General features: G+C 35.6%; 3 protein-coding genes across 3 annotated transcripts; 2 read left to right on the top strand and 1 right to left on the bottom strand.

Moving 5' to 3' along the window:
• Positions 1-1,044: 1,044 nt before the first annotated feature.
• Positions 1,045-2,494, top strand: LOC110783030 (uncharacterized). The gene is made up of 2 exons (XM_021987326.2): positions 1,045-1,987; positions 2,099-2,494. Exons 1-2 carry the CDS (start codon positions 1,355-1,357, stop codon positions 2,174-2,176), a joined length of 711 nt encoding a protein of 236 aa, XP_021843018.1. The 5' UTR covers positions 1,045-1,354; the 3' UTR covers positions 2,177-2,494.
• Positions 2,495-3,134: 640 nt separating this feature from the next.
• On the top strand, positions 3,135-8,202 carry LOC110783131 (succinate dehydrogenase [ubiquinone] cytochrome b subunit, mitochondrial). Its single transcript, XM_021987434.2, has 3 exons — positions 3,135-3,293; positions 3,620-3,848; positions 7,506-8,202. The coding sequence occupies exons 1-3, from the start codon at positions 3,231-3,233 to the stop codon at positions 7,940-7,942; spliced, it is 729 nt and encodes a 242-aa protein (XP_021843126.1). The 5' UTR covers positions 3,135-3,230; the 3' UTR covers positions 7,943-8,202.
• Positions 8,203-9,806: 1,604 nt separating this feature from the next.
• On the bottom strand, positions 9,807-15,792 carry LOC110783130 (uncharacterized). Its single transcript, XM_021987433.2, has 7 exons — positions 15,600-15,792; positions 15,423-15,489; positions 14,271-14,447; positions 14,003-14,126; positions 12,944-13,240; positions 12,743-12,862; positions 9,807-10,538 (listed from the first exon to the last, which is right to left on the bottom strand). Exons 3-7 carry the CDS (start codon positions 14,435-14,437, stop codon positions 10,077-10,079), a joined length of 1,170 nt encoding a protein of 389 aa, XP_021843125.2. The 5' UTR covers positions 14,438-14,447; positions 15,423-15,489; positions 15,600-15,792; the 3' UTR covers positions 9,807-10,076.
• Between the last annotated feature and the right edge of the window lie 339 nt (positions 15,793-16,131).

Raw genomic sequence — 16,131 nt, 5'->3', positions numbered from 1 at the left:
CACATGGGCCAAACTTCAAATAAATAGGTTTGTGTTTGGTCATTGAATATGACCTGAACTATATTCGTTTAAAAACATTGAATTGTTTGATTTGGCTCTATTTTAAATCTATTCACATGGTCGGCCCATCCAAAAATAGTAACAGAATTATGAAGCTTTTGATACATTCCAATTAAATGAGTTTGTCTATTTTTTTTTTTTTTAATATTGCATCATAGTTGACTTTACGCTGTTCAGCATGTTATTTTGACTATTTTTTTTTTAATAATTGACATATTATTTTAACTATTAATATCTTGAATTATGTATAAGTAAAAGTAATAAAAAATGGTGCAATATTTAGAAAAAGGGAGATTGGACGAAGTATAACGGAATCTATTTTTCAATTTTTCTTTCTAAGATTTATTTTTGTATGGGTACATTCTTACATCTATAGACATTGACTGATTTGGGCCTACTCGTCTCGTGTTGAGTTGTTGACTATTACGGAGTATATTATATACATCCCCCCTAACTTGGTCCATCATCTCATGAGTTCATACAAGGGTAATACAAATTATATTTGGAGAAGAAGATTCGAACCTATAACCTATTATACAAGACCCCAATCTTAACCACTATACTAAAACATCACTAATTACCCTGTTATTTAACCATTAACGTATTTTGATGTTGTGTAATTTAACAAGCTTAAACTTGTGAACCTTAAAAGTTAAAACGGTTTTAGGGGTTTTCTAAATGAAACATAGCGTTACTAATCATGTCCAATCGGTGGGAGAGGATGTGAATATGTGATAACTAACTTCATTTTTACATAATCATGCATAATGTCGGTCCACCAATGAGAATTCATAATTTCTCCAACAACTTAAAACGTCCAAAATGTGACCGTTGATAGTCGTCACTCAAAAAATTGAAAATAAGACTTTTATGACCATATAATATATACATTTAATATATGAGACGTTATTACATAGCCGTACTATATGGTCTAAATGTCCATTATTTATTGCGCAATATTTGACAAACCTTCGTATCCCTCGTGAATTATAAGCGCAAGGAGCGTTTCTCTTCACATTCTTCTCATCTACGAGCGTAGGTATTATCATGCCTCACTATATATATCTACCTCGAAAACTTTGATCATGAAATTTAATCTCTCTCCCTCTCTCAAATCCCGTCATAATAGGTAATGAAATACTCGTTTGTCAAAAAAATCTTATTATATAGAGGTTACAAGTTCGATTCTCATATTCTTTTCTTGAAAAATAAAGTGATCGAAGAAGTGCACATTATTACGTGTTTATGAATTGTTTCCTGTTTACTAGATAGTTTGGGTTTATGTATGTGAAGTATGGGCCCTAAACTACGCGATCAATTAGCTTCTACACCGCCAAAGCTCTCTCTTACGGTCTTCCCAAGTCATAAGCCAATAGCGTCCGAGTCACCATGGACCTTGACGCCACCGTTGCACCCCATGGCGTCCGTCCCGTTCGAGTGGGAGGAGGCACCGGGAAGGCCTAGGCCCATTAACATATCGGGCCAATGTAAGCCCAATAGTGCAAGATGCTTAGAGCTTCCTCCTAGGATGTTGGTTGAGGCTCAAGTGATGACATCCCATATGCCTTCCTCTCCAACTACCGTTTTAGATGGGCCTCGTCCGGCCCGATCCTTGTCTCATAGGTTCTGCTTTGAAGGCCCAATACCAGATACAAGTCCCGATTTGGGCTTGGATATAATAGAAAATAGTATGATGGATCAAGGGAAGAGTAAGAATGAGGTGAAAAGACAAATTGGGCCTTGGAAGAAGTGGGCCAGTGCTAATAGCACAAAGTGGAATCAAGAGCTTAACAAGGATAATTATGGTATTTCATCTTGGGATGATAGTGTTAAATATGATAGGGATTTAGAGATAAAAATTACAAGGTTTAGAAGAAGATCAAAAGGGAGCCTATACAAGTTATCAAATACAAGTTCTCGTGTATTTGTAAGTTCTAAATTATTTTACCTTTATCGCTATATAATTTCATTTTACGTTATCGTTATCATTATCGTCTAATGTTTTCTAATACGGAGCATGCTTCTGTTTGATTTGTAGGAAAACATCCTCGAATGCCTTAAGCAAATTATGGTACGGCGGCGGAAGCAAGAGAAGGAAAGAAGTGAAGCACCATGATTAAGTTATACTTAGATTATGTATAGCTTTCTTATTATGTACTCTTTGCATGAATTGCATCAAGTCAAGATTAATTCTGAAAAAAGGCTTTATTTTACTAGCCTTGGACTTTGTACATTACGCATACAAAACTGTTAGGTTACGTATCTACTCATCTCACATTCGAAGCAACTTCAAATGATGGCCGTACCATATGGGGGTAACTTTTATGTCTCAAATATAAAGTTATCCTGGTTAATTAAGTGTAATTTGCACTCACTATGAGTACTACAAGCGATTCTAACAAGATCTCATAAAATAGAAGAATTGTTATTTTTATATGGTCCGGCCCTGTGCATAGTCAGGAGTATGACCGCCTAAATCCCAAGGCCGAGAAGGGCCCCAAATTACTTACTGGTCCACTAACAACTTTTATTAACACATCTTCCAGTGCAATGATTTCAATATAATAAAAATATAAAAATTCAAAATATATACTAAATTACTAAAATATTATGACTATAACACACCTTGATATGATTGTGTTAATAGAAGATACTTGGCTAATATATCACTCCATTCGTCCCTTAATACTCGCACCGCTTTCCTTTTTGAGTCGTCCCTTAATACTTGCACCGCTTCTATAAATGGAAATTTTTATCAATATTATATTATTTCTCACATTTACCTACTACCCCACCTACACCCCTATTCTTTACAAAAAATTATTTAAAAATTCACATCTTTCACTCACCATTCCCTACCTCTTACACATTTCCCACTAATAATATGAAAAAAATAGCCCACTATCAACTAACACCATTAAATTAATAAGTCAATTCAAATATCTTAAACTCCGCATCGGTCAAACCGGTGCGAGTATTAAGGGACGGAGCCCGGAGGGAGTAAGAGTAAATTGATTGTAAAAAAAGAAAAAGAAAAAATTCATTATTTAGCTTACATTTTGGTCATGTCACGTCCATAGTATACTCTCAAGTCTCAACGAGAGAAATAAAAAATAAGAATAGTTGGAGTTGGTGAAGCTCAGAATTCAATCTTTCAGATCATCGACAAAATGATGCTCTCTCGTATCGGGCGTTCAATCTCCAGATCTTCTCGCTCCTCGCTCTTCAATTCAGTTAGTTCAACTCCTCTTCTCTTCAATTTTCGCTATTAATCGGTTTTAATCTCTAATTTATCGGTATATAATACAACAATTTTGTCAAAATCAAACTTAATTACAAAAAAAATCATCAACTTCGTCGAACAAAAGCATTTGTAAATCTATGGCCAAAAAATTCAGTGTCAATGATTGTAGTTCAGTTTTAGTAGAAAAGTTATTTTGGATCAATTGAAATCAAGGCAAGTGGTCTTAATCATATGTCAATTTCAACTCGGAATGTTCATCAGATTGAGCTGGTTTTCAATAGAATTTTTTCTAAATTTTGTTATCCATGTGGACAGACTCTTGGTAGTGACGGATACGGAGCAAGAATTGCAGGGATTGCCAATCAATCGGGCGGAATCGCACCACGCAGTACTGAACAAGGGCTAGGGTTTGTCAATGCTTATTTTTCGTCAACGGGCGCTGCTGGAAAACAGTCCGGTCCTTCGTTTTCGCCTGTTTCTCGGCCCGATTTCGCAAACTATAGCTTTGCTAGGTTCTTATCAAGTGATGTCCCAAAGAAATTAGGTAAATAATTCAAGTAATCACCTTTTTTGTTCTTGCCATTGTTTATAACTTATTACCTCTGTCCCAAATTAGTTGTTACACTTACCTTTGCATAATAAGTGGTTGTTTGGTTATCAATTGTTATTTTATTGAAAAAGTAGATGTGATAGGAGTTAATGGAGTATTTTTTTTAATTGAAATGAGAGAGGGTGGGGGATAGAGACAATATAATAATTGTGGAGTCATTCCTAATTTAGAAGTATAACAACGTAGACGAAAAAGGGAAGTGTAACAATTAATATGGGACGGAGGGATTACCATTTTGGTCTTAAGAACTTAAGAATGTTTGGTTGCTTATGATGAGAGATAAGAGATTTAACTGCCAGTTTTCGCAGAGTAGGAGTATTCACACTAGTTCGAGGTTTTGTCGTAAATATCCAACTTAATATCACTATGGTGTATGTTACGTTTATATAGTGATAAATTATTCATGCCAAAGAAAGCTAGAAACAAGAGCTAATTTTACCTCGATATGATTCTTAGGAAAAGTTATTAGTGGTGCTTGATCGATTGTAGCCTCTTAGAAAGTTATTTAACTTAACCAGAAACAACTCCCTTCAATTTCTAGGATAGTTTTAAACTTTGGTTTTTCACGAAATACCCCTTGGTTTTCACAAAATTCACCAAATACACCCGACTTTTCAAAATACGCCAAATATCCCTAAATTTCAATAATATTCACCAAATACCCTAATAGCGTCATCAACCCCAAAACAACACAGTTAACATCTAACTAGCAATTGTACCCATGCAATATATATAAAATGTGAAAAACTTATCGCTTGATATACAATATTTAGGTATCATAAAATATAGTTTTGTTTTTATTGTACAATCACAAATATTTGGTTAGTGTAAGAATATAAATAACTAGAAAGTAGAAACACTTTTATATTTATATTTATTTTTATTTTTATAATTTGTTGGTTTATACTATTAATATGGAAGGCATTACATGCCAAGCTTGGCCAACAATGGTTATAGTAGCATAATGATGAGTATAAATCACATTATGCTAAATTTAAGAAACTCATCTTTTTTAAGAAACTCACCATGCCACTAAAGCCAAGATACAAACTCATCTTTTTTAAGAAGGCCTTGTTTAGCCATGGAATTTGCATATATTTGAATCCCGACTTTTGTACAAGATGCTAATTCCCGGTCCATTTACCAACGTTCCATGAATGAAATTAATGGTAAAATTTAGATTGTAAGGGCCCTTGATTTCTCCATTACACCATTTGACAGCGTTAACCGAGTCCGATTCCACAATGAGACTTGAGTGATTCAGACGCTCGAAATTGAGGAAAATCTTGAGTGTTCTATAGATGGCAAGAACCTCCGCGTTATTGATTTTCATATAGGGAATGAGGCTTGAGAAACATTTTATGTTTATTACTCTTTTTCTACTTTAAGGTTATTATAGAATCAGGCTAAACAAAATTCAGGAGTAACAATCAATCAACGACAATGGTAATGTGATATACAATATATTTCTTCTAAAATAGCAAAGAAAAATGATTATTAATTAAAATAAATGGGAAAATTTAAGACGTAATCATAGAAGAAGTGGAAGACTGGAAGGTACATAAAATAAAAGCATATTACCTCTAAAAATGTATGTTGATTGTGTGAATGATATAACGAAAAATGGTTGGGAGTCAAATTTATTTATAAGGGGGCATGAGAGATGAAAGGTTGATGGTTTATTGGAAAAATGTTGAGTTTTCTTTTACTCTTACTCCCTCCGTCCCTTAATACTCGCACCGCTTTCCTTTTCGGGCCGTCCCTTAATACTTGCACCGTTTCTATAAATAGAAATTTTTATTACTATTATATTGTTTCTCACACTTACCTACTACCCCACCTACACCCCTATTATTTACAAAAAATTATTTAAAAATTCACATCCTCCACTCACCACTCCCCACCTCCACATTTCCCACTAACAATATTAAAAAAATACTCCACTATCAACTAACACCATTAAATTAATAAGTCAATTCAAATGTCTTAAACTCCGCACCGGTCAAACCGGTGCGAGTATTAAGGGACAGAGGGAGTATTATTTTTTGAAGTTAAGAATTTAAAATATTATTAAGTATAAGTACTAACGCTTATTGATTTGTCATTATATATTTCTATGCTTTTATTATGGATGTCCTTTTGAGTTTTTTTTTTCTTTTTTTATATACAAGGGTGTCTTTTGAGTTTTCACAATTTTAATACAAAGTACTAATATTGAATTAATGAGTCAATCAAAACCGAAAAATAAAGGGAAAAAAGATGGAGATGATGGGTAAGTAAACACATGTCACTATGGTTTGAGTTTTTAAATACAACAAGGTATAGATGGATAGGTTAACCACTAACCCCCTAATTAACCCACCCATTAACCCACTAACCCACCCATTTTCTTTTCCCTCTCCCCCTTCCTCCTTCCCTTGACCTATCGTCGAAAACCCAAGAAAATCAGTCGCTAGCGACCCCAACCATCTTCTTTCTCTCCTTCGTCCTCGTTGAACCCGAACCCGAACCCGAACCCGAACCCAAACCTAAACCTCATTCCTCTTTATGTAGTTGAAACAGATGGTGATTTGGTGAGGAGAGATATGGAGTTTAGAGCAAGGATGAATTATATATGAGTGTGCCTAGTTTTTTCAGGTTGTCCAACCTCACTCGATATGATGAAATCTCCATTGAGTCTGTGTACCGGTGTTACCTACGACCGCACTAGCATCCAATGGTGCCTAGACACCGGCAACAACACGTGTCCTGCTACTATGCAGGTTCTACACACCACACCAAGGATGTTGTCCCTAATCATACCCTTCAACGACCCATTCAGGTCTGGTCCACCAACAACCACCACCCTTCTCATTCTCTCTCCTCTGCTCTCGTGTCCCGATGGCATTTTATTTGAGAGTGTTGTTGGCAGGGTGTTCAAAACAGATGGTAACTTGGTGAGGAAAGATGTTGAGTTGTGAGAGATTAGATGATGGGGACAGTGCCCACATCGAGTTCTTGTTGATGTTGTCGATCTCCATCATCTTCAAATCCCTCAACAATTAATCAAGAACATTAGGGAAATTCCTTCCCAGATGTTTTCAACTAGAGGAGAGAAAAAAAACGGGGAAGGGGAGAGGAGAGAAATTGGGCGGCGACGGCTGAAGGGCGGAGCTGGCAGGGGGCTCGCAGGGGTGGTGGTGGTGGTGGTGAAGGAAAGGGAAGGGGTTAGTGTGTGGTTAATTAGGGGGGGTTTAATGGGTGGGTCTATTAGATATTAATTTGGGGTTGATGACGTCATTAAGAGAATTTGGTGAATTTTATTGAATGTTAGGGGTATTTAGTGAATTTTGAAAAGTCGAGGGTTATTTAGTGAATTTTGTGAAAACTGAGGGATATTTGATGAAAACCGTTTGAACTTTTATTTCCTCCAATTAACCAAGTGTGTGCGAAAGTAAGTAACCAAACACTAATTTTCAATTGAAACATTTAGCTAAAATAAAATTTACAAGAGCTATTGACACAATACTGAAGATTGATTCATTTCTTGTCTGTGTTTCCGGTGCTATTATAAGATTCTGATTATAATTTTTTTTTTATGTTTTATTGTAGATAATGAGATAAATGGTGGTAAGGGAGAAGTTAATGTGATTCGCCCATTGTCTCCTCATCTTCTCATTTACCGGCCACAATCTAATTCCACCTTGTCGATTTTGCATAGAGTATCTGGAATGTACCTCACGGGTGCATATGTGTTGTTTTCCCTTGTTTATATGAAGATGGGTTCTATTTGCTTCAGCTATCCGAGTTTCTACCAGACAGTCTTTTATTCGTCAAAGCTCCATACAATATCTCTTGAGATTGCTGCCCTTGCTTTTTCTTATTATGTTTATCATGGAATAAGTCATAGGTCAATGGATGGGGTTCGACAGATTCTGCTTGATTATGTTCACCATGGAGTTACCCGGAATTATATCTTGGTCTTATGGAGCTTGTTCCTTGTAATCGTACTCAAGGATTATTGTGTGTATCTCACCCCTTTAAATTAAGTTATGTCTCAACATCTGCCATGGTGTAACTGAGCAACATTTAACCAATTTCATATTTAGGTGGAAAAGGGCATAATTGGGCTATATCAGTGTGCCAAACCTCTTGGAAAGTTGCTAGAGAATGACATTAATCTAGCAAATGACGAGTGAAAACTCAAATAAAATAAGGTTTGAGTTGTTATGCAACATTTGTAATGTTTATACTCTATTTCTTTTGAAGCCTCTCTTATGTAGTTATGAAAGATTTAAGAATGCTGTTACTTTGTGTTCTTCAGTCGGAGAAACAGAAACAGAAACAGGTCCATACTAACTGTATTCATAATTCTCGGTCAAGTTGCTTGTAAAATTGCAAGTTTGTCTCTTGCCTCGGATAAACTTTATTTTTTTTGGTGTTAGCACCCGGTTCACCCTTAGGAGTAATCCGGATTTATGGCGAGTTCTGGGTGGATAGGTTTCAGTCCCCTCCTAATTGTTGTTGCGGGCGATCAAACACGAGTTCTCCCTACCAAGTTTAGCCCCAATCACTACTGAATTAACAGACAATTGGTTAAACTTTATCGCACACTATAAATTGGATGGTGGAGGACACGATAGTTTCCACTACTGCTACTGAGCAAACAAAGTATTTCAGACAGCCTCATACCAAAGCTATCCCTGGATGAAAGTTTAGGCAAAACAACATGACGATGTCTATTATATTTTCTTAAAAATGTGAAACAAGAACAAGAAAGTTAAACAAACATGTCAAGGTGAAAAATCTAGCAACCATTGCTGAAACTTGCAGTTACAGATTTAGATTTTCGAATTATAAATATGTAACCTGCAATGTATCATATTTGTGGCTGGAGTATCCAGTTCATCACTTCATCCCACAATCTGAAAAGTTAGTACCAACAAGAATCGAGCCAAGTCACAATGCAAAAAGTCCTTGGAAAACTATTTTTTTTCTTATGTTTTAGTTGCAGTCAAAGCTATTACGAGTCGGGTTAAAGTTTAGATCGGATAATTACTGGGTCGGTAAAATTCAGGTCGTGTTCACTATCGGACACGGGTTAAGATCGGGTACGATAGCTATCAGGTCTACTCAAGTTTTAACCTTATAATTAACTTTTATAAATTTGGTTAAACTTGGTTTAACGATTTTCACTTGTTCTAGATTAGTTAATTATAAAAAATAATATTAACTTGATATAAGTTATTATTTAGTTAGGTCAATGACAAATCGGGTTGTCAACGGGTCGCGTAAAATCAGGTAATATCAAGTTAGGGTCACATCTCTTTGTGCTCAATGATGCCCCTAAATCAGATGATTTTCTTGATAATGTTAAGATGTATTTCCCTGTGGATGTTGTAGTTTTGGATTGACTTGTGAGGAAGTTTTTTTTAATTTTTTATTCCCCGACTTTTATATATTTCAAAGATTGACAAATTCCTTCTACCTCGTTCTTTTTTTGGAATGGTTATAATAATTAATCATTCGGATTTATAAGCAATATGTTTAAAATGCACTTAAATAACATGTTTTACTTGCGAAAAAGAGTATAGTCAAAATAATTTTTTGTTCAAATATTAAAAAAAAAATACAATTAATCAATCTTCATTTAGATACTTTAGCCAAAATAAATATCATTAACTTTATTAATTCAACTTTACTACCTTACGGGTGCTCGTGGCTGAACAACTATCAAGATCAAGTATGAGGAACATACTTAGAACAACTTGTAAACATTTCTTTTTTCTGGCAAAAACAAAATGATAATTTCACAAACTACATCAATCATCATTTCACAATAAAAGAATTTGATAACTTGGGCATCCAACAACTATTCCCTTTAAAACAATGAAAATAGCATACATTTACAACTAATACATCGAACCTCCTAAATATCTCATAATTTTCATTCACTAAACCGGCCAATTGTATTCAAATACATTGTTTTGAACCATACCACTAATGGATTCAAAAATCTCCTCCTAATAAAAATGTATTAGGGCATTTACAAATTATCTCCAAAAAGATCATGTTAGACATTCACAAAATTCCCTCCTCCAATGTGGGCATGCAACGTATTCACAAAATTACTCCAAAACAAACTTGTTAGACATTCACAAAATTACCTCCAAAATGACAAATCTAGGTTAAATATTCACAAATGGTATGAGTAGGAGTCGAGGTAGGGGTAGGAGTAGAGGTAGGAGTTGGAGTACTACGCCGGACAGAAAGGATCGTGGTTTCCATCTCCCTCATCGAGATTATCATATTCTTCCTCTCCTTCTGCCATGTGGCTTTTTCAACTTTGTAGTCTTCGGCAATTGTCTTAGCCAAACTTAAGCTTTCCGCCGCCACTTTTTCGGTTTCCTCTACCCTCTTCTTCAATTCTTCTACTTGAGAGCTTAATTGAGAAGTCATGGAAGGCGTGGAAGATGATGTGGTAGGGTGAGAAGAAAGATGTTGCTTGCAATACATTTGTGAAGCACTCCCTAAACCGTAAACTTTGCCTTTCTTTTGCCCACCAACAACCTCTAGGAACAAATCATTGGGGTCTACCTCAATTCCTTTATTCTTATATGCCTCGAGTTTCTCATTGTATTCATCCTGCATTAAAATTAGTATGTGTTAGTATATTGAAGCCAATAAGAATATATGACAAAAGTTATTATCACAAGCTCACTGCAAAGTTCTATCATCTATCATCAAGTCTCTTAAGGCATTCAGACCAAATTACCAATCATGGAGTCTGAAAAATGTCAAAGGTATTCAGACCAAATTACCAACTGTTAACTACAGATAGCTCAAAGTATGTCAACTTCATGCCAATATACATTTGTACAAACGACAAAGGTTCTTACTTTTACGGTTTTACCTATCCAACTAATTATAAGATACCGTATACACAAACCTGCTAATATGCCTTTCATGCTTGCAGCTACCATGATATAAATGCCTAGTTGCCTACTATAAGTCTATAACTGTAAAATTAAGATGGTTCCTCCATACTTGGTTTCCAAATTTTCCAGCATTCATAAGCGCTCAATTAGCATCATGGTAAGCCATAAGTCTCAAGCTAGCAAAAAATCTTTTGCCTCCAACATTCATAAGTGTTCCATTAGTATCCTGTGTATTTCGTTATCTTCATTTATCATCTATTATCATCCACTTCTTCCCGTCATTATTTAGTGGTGGTTTAATGTAGTTTCTAGCATATATAGGGGCTTAGGGCAACCTTAGCATGCCATTCTCTTTTCTATACAAAGGATGAAAGAGCTTCAATCCCCTGTTTTGTTTCAGAATTCCCTCTACAAAGAAAAACAATCTACAACTATTACAACCTTGCTTTAAAAGCTAAAACATGACTATCTGACTTCAGAACAACACCAGGAAATTAACATTTCAGACTTCAGAGGCAAAGAAGACAAACAGCAAGACAAACATCTAAATGGGGAAAACCTCACCCACAGTCAACCACTGCATCAGAAGACAACAGTACAGGAAGCGAGCATCGGCAGCAGAAATACTCACCAAAACCAAGTATTACACTGAGATTGTTGTCAGAAAGGTCAAGGTAAGTTAACACAGGTAATTCCCCAAGTGAATGTGGGATTTCGACAACAAAGCTGTTATCAGCAAGAATAATGATACTAGCTTCCAACTCAGGAATTTTACCAGACAGCGAATTTTGAGAAAGATTTATAATACTCGTAACAGGAGAATCACAAAAACTAGGGGGAATCCCACCAAACAAACGGTTATTCGAAGCAGAAAATCTGTATAAACTCTTTAGTGATCCAACACCCTTAGGAATACTACCAGTAAAACTGTTATTATCAATCTGAAGTTCTGAACTTGCTCTAAATGTGTTATCTGTCCTTTGTTCAACCAGATTTCTTGTACCAATAACAAAACATCAGCCGAATATTCTGGTAATACTTCAAGTCATATCTTAACTCACAAAGCTAAGAAAGAAGCTACTCAAGAGAAGACTTACTGGCTTACTGCACATCTATTCTTTAGCAAGAAGGTTAAAATAAAAGAGAAAGAACGCACGAAAAAAGTCCCATTTAATGTTGTACAGTAGCAGCAACAAATTTGTAGCTTGTATTTGTGAAGTACATTTATTGTTCCATGTTTAGCCTTCAATTCTTATTCGGGGAACTATGTTATAATGGCAACCAGATTTTATCCAGGTTACCAGGTATTAGTTGTATCTGTATGTTTGCCTATTGGTATCAATGGTTTTGATCTAATTGGAATAAATTTTGTAAATTCATAACATTCTGGCTTGGATTAAAAACATTGGCTAGCACAAGAAGGCGGCTGCCATGGGGAAATTGATGCATCGCACCATGTTTCGGACTTAAGGCAGTATATTAAAGCTTCGGGCATGTATCATGCACCCAAATCATGCACTTATGCAGGTAATGTCTTACATGTCTTACATCTGAGGGAATCAACAAACTGAGTGATTACGTCCTCCCATATATCTTTAACCAGACTCTCAACTCAAGCCCTGGACCATTCCGACTCTGGGCCGGAATCAACTCATGGCCAGAGCTTGGTGATAAAAGCATCAGCATAGAAGTACTGTTCTGAATTTCTTGACTGATATTATAATTGATTTGACAGAGCTAGGTAAACATTAACTTTCTGTCACATTGCATCACATTGCCAATCATCTATCATTAAGTTGTAGAGATTAATCAAAAACCATTAAGATTGCAATGAACATAGGCTTTAAAGGAAAGAGAAAGAAAAGAGGCCAGGAGTTTAAAAGATAAGAAATAATGTGTGAAAACCATTACCATGATTTCAATTGCCTTTTCACCAATCAAATCAGTTTCACCCTCACCGCCCACAGGAATAGAATGTGTCTTCTCATAGACAACAGCTGCGGTTGGTAAAATTCCGTTGTTAAGGCTCGCCTTCAGATAAAGGAAGTTGTTAGCGTTCAAAATTTTAAAAAAATTAGAACAATTAACAAGTTACAAGTGAAAGTCTCTTACCATTTTTGCAACCACCATAGGAGTAGAAATGCTACCTTGGCGATGCCCAGGGTCAAAACTACCTTCAGTTTGGCCAGATAACCTATTAGTCTTGGCTCTCTTGGAACGTTTCACAAATTCTGGGTCTTTTCGCCTCTTTATATATTCAGCCCGAACAACATCAGTCATGAACCCGATGTCCTGATGAAGAGGAATAACAGCAGCTTTGTTCAATGTATCCCTTAAGCGATTACCACATTTTGTATCAAAATCTTTCCTAGCCCTAACATTGAACTCGGGTCTCCAAGTATATTTAACCTGCACAAAAAATAAAAAATCAAACACAACAAAGCCAACCATTGCCATGCTTCAAACTCGCAAGTTATATTTCAATATAACTCATTAAGGCACAAGGAACCAACACAGATCCAGACAGATCAGAGAACCAACCCAGAACCAATGCAGAACCAACCTAGAAGCACACAGATCATAAAAACAAACAGATCAGAGACATAAAAGACATATGAACAGATCAGACATATGACATATATATATGAACAGATCAGAATAAAAGAACAGCTCAGCAAATCAGAAAAATAGAAAGATCAGATAGATCAAAGACACAACATAACAGATCAGAAAAACAGAACAGCTCAGGAAACAGAATAGATCAGAAAATAGAACAGAAAGCAAAACAGATCAAAAAACAGAACAGAATAGAGAAACTGGACAGATCAGAGACATAAAAGCAGCCAGATCAGAAAAATAGAACAGATCAGACAGATCAGACAGATCAGAGACATTAGACATAACAGCAGACTGAACCAACCCGGAAGCAGATCAGAAAAGCAAACAGAACAGAACAGAGAAACAAACACATCAGGGAATCAGCACAGTAGACAGAACCAACCCAGAAGCAAAGAACATGTGCTCGTGAAAGAGATTGAGTGTCATTTTCACCAATATAAACAGAACAACTTATATATACTCTGGTTTTTCTTTGGCCAGGTTATTCAGGCAATTCCTGAACATCATAATTACTTGTCATCTTCTACCACCCATATTAAGAGCAAAATTTACCTTAAACTCAGTGAACCAAAGGTCCTTCACTGCAAGAGGCACCTCTTTATAATTCAAGTAAGGGTAATTGTAGTGTCGCTTCCAAGACTTTGTGACATGACCGGCAACCGTACTATCCCAAAACCTAGTGGAAGAAAAATATAAGCAAGAAGAGTTTAAGTAAAGTATCACATCGGACAATAATCCAAAACAAAGACCACTAACATATCAATTGAAATTCCATATCATAGGAACAATAAATATTTATATACCAATAATTATGACTCACCATAACCCATCAGGTGTGAGCTCAATCTTTCCTTGCTCCAACCCATCAATTTGCAGTGGTGATGGAGGTGGAGGAAGGTTAGGTGGTGTTAGTTGTCTAACCATGAGAGTCCCCCGACCACCGCCTCGACCTCGGCCACGTTTCGAAACTCTCCTGAATTCCTTCATTTTCAAAGAACTAGAAAACATATGCTTATAAATTAAGTTAAAGTTCACTAACAAAATATAATAAAAGAAAGCAAATACCATGCATAATATATAAGACATTTTTTATCAAACAAATAAGCTCAAAACATGATTGTCATATTCAAAACATTGTCTATTAAACAAATATTCTCAAAACATGATTCACATATAATAAACATTGTCTACCAAACAAATAAGCTCAAAACATGTTAAACACATTATAAACCACAATCATTCATCCTCTTCTTCCTCCTCATCATCATCATCGTCATATCATCTAACTCTTCTTCATCCTCTTCTTCGACTTATGTATGGTTATGGTGACAAATTGGCAACATGGATGAATCATAGTTCTAGCAAGTTGGCCATGATCCATGAATTAGTCATAAAAGTTGCATAATACATGAATTGGAACCAATTTCAGCGGTATACAGAGACTGAAGATCACCCACTTGTTCTAAATACGGAGTACTTCAATTTATAGTGGTGTCAAATATCTACCATTCTCTGTTACCTCCAGCTCCAACATGTAATCAACCACCACTCATACCATTAATCTCCACCTTAATTATATCTACCACGAGCATTATATTGACTGAAATAACTCCTAAAATGGAAATATATTATATAATACTGTTTTTCAGCATCTATTGTTTCTCTTACTGTAATACAGAATGTAATAACAGTCAAGTCTTGCCAGCTTCCACTGAGTTATACTCCGTATAATAAGAAATACAAGTATAAGCTAAATGCAATCTGAGAAAAAGGCCACAACTGATCACCCATGAAAACTCATTTGTATCATGATAAAATCTACATTCAAAATATAAAATATCGCAAGAATATCTCCTGTCAAATTTTTGAATGAAGAAAATTCAATATTAGCATTGATATACTGTAGAATCTTGGTTACTCTCAGAAAGGATTTGAACTTATTAGCTCTAGTTTAGTTGGCGAGAAATCTTACCCAAAATGCTGAAGGAGAAACCCCAAGTTTGAACGAACAATCGAAAATCAAAGTGAATAAGAAAAATCTGCAAATAAATTATGCAATTTTTTCAGTAAAAAGACCCCAAAGTTCACAATTGGGAAATGTAGTTAGTAGGAGGATGAAGGAAAGGAAGAAATCAAATTTCATCCTAACCTTGGAGGGGGCACGGTGGCAGCACCGACGACGAGAGTAACCGGCGATATGGAGGAGACGCGGGGCCGGCGGCGAGATGATGGAGGAACCCTAACTCCCCTTTGGTGTAATGCGTACTCCAGTACGAAGTTGAGACTTGGGATCGATCGAATAAAGAGGCAAAGTGTGTAGATTAAAATGTTGCCAAATTGACAAAATCGAATGAGGAGTGATCATGGCTCCACACATGAAATTAAACAAGCACGTAATTGTCATCTATCTATCTATCTATCTATCTATTACTATATACTAAAAGAGACTAGGAATGACACGTGTGAGCGATTTTTTCCCGTCAAAAACCACTTTCCCAAAAAATATATCTGTTTTATTTTATTTTTATTCTCTACCTTTTTTTAATAAACTATTTATGTATGGAAACAAAATTTATTTTATAAATTATGGCAATAATAGATACAACGTAATAATAATGATTATAAATTGGTAATATTTTAGTCAAATCGCTATATTAATAATGGAAAATATATCCTCAATA

The sequence above is a fragment of the Spinacia oleracea genome, chromosome 3 (assembly GCF_020520425.1).
Source record: "Spinacia oleracea cultivar Varoflay chromosome 3, BTI_SOV_V1, whole genome shotgun sequence".
Classification (NCBI taxonomy): domain Eukaryota; kingdom Viridiplantae; phylum Streptophyta; class Magnoliopsida; order Caryophyllales; family Amaranthaceae; genus Spinacia; species Spinacia oleracea.
The sequence above is the reverse complement of the archived record's forward strand: the minus strand, read 5'-3'. Positions and strand labels throughout refer to the sequence as shown.

Bases quoted from the DNA above. Each gene is read 5' to 3' on its own strand.
- LOC110783030 (XM_021987326.2), top strand. From the start codon at position 1,355: ATGGGCCCTAAACTACGCGATCAATTAGCTTCTACACCGCCAAAGCTC. The intron at 1,988-2,098 runs GTAAGTTCTAAA...TTTGATTTGTAG, and splicing joins ATACAAGTTCTCGTGTATTT to GAAAACATCCTCGAATGCCT.
- LOC110783131 (XM_021987434.2), top strand. From the start codon at position 3,231: ATGATGCTCTCTCGTATCGGGCGTTCAATCTCCAGATCTTCTCGCTCC. The intron at 3,294-3,619 runs GTTAGTTCAACT...CCATGTGGACAG, and splicing joins GCTCCTCGCTCTTCAATTCA to ACTCTTGGTAGTGACGGATA. The intron at 3,849-7,505 runs GTAAATAATTCA...GTTTTATTGTAG, and splicing joins TGATGTCCCAAAGAAATTAG to ATAATGAGATAAATGGTGGT.
- LOC110783130 (XM_021987433.2), bottom strand. From the start codon at position 14,437: ATGAAGGAATTCAGGAGAGTTTCGAAACGTGGCCGAGGTCGAGGCGGT. The intron at 12,863-12,943 runs GTAAGAGACTTT...CTTTATCTGAAG, and splicing joins CTATGGTGGTTGCAAAAATG to GCGAGCCTTAACAACGGAAT. The intron at 10,539-12,742 runs GTAATGGTTTTC...ATTTTAATGCAG, and splicing joins AAAAGGCAATTGAAATCATG to GATGAATACAATGAGAAACT.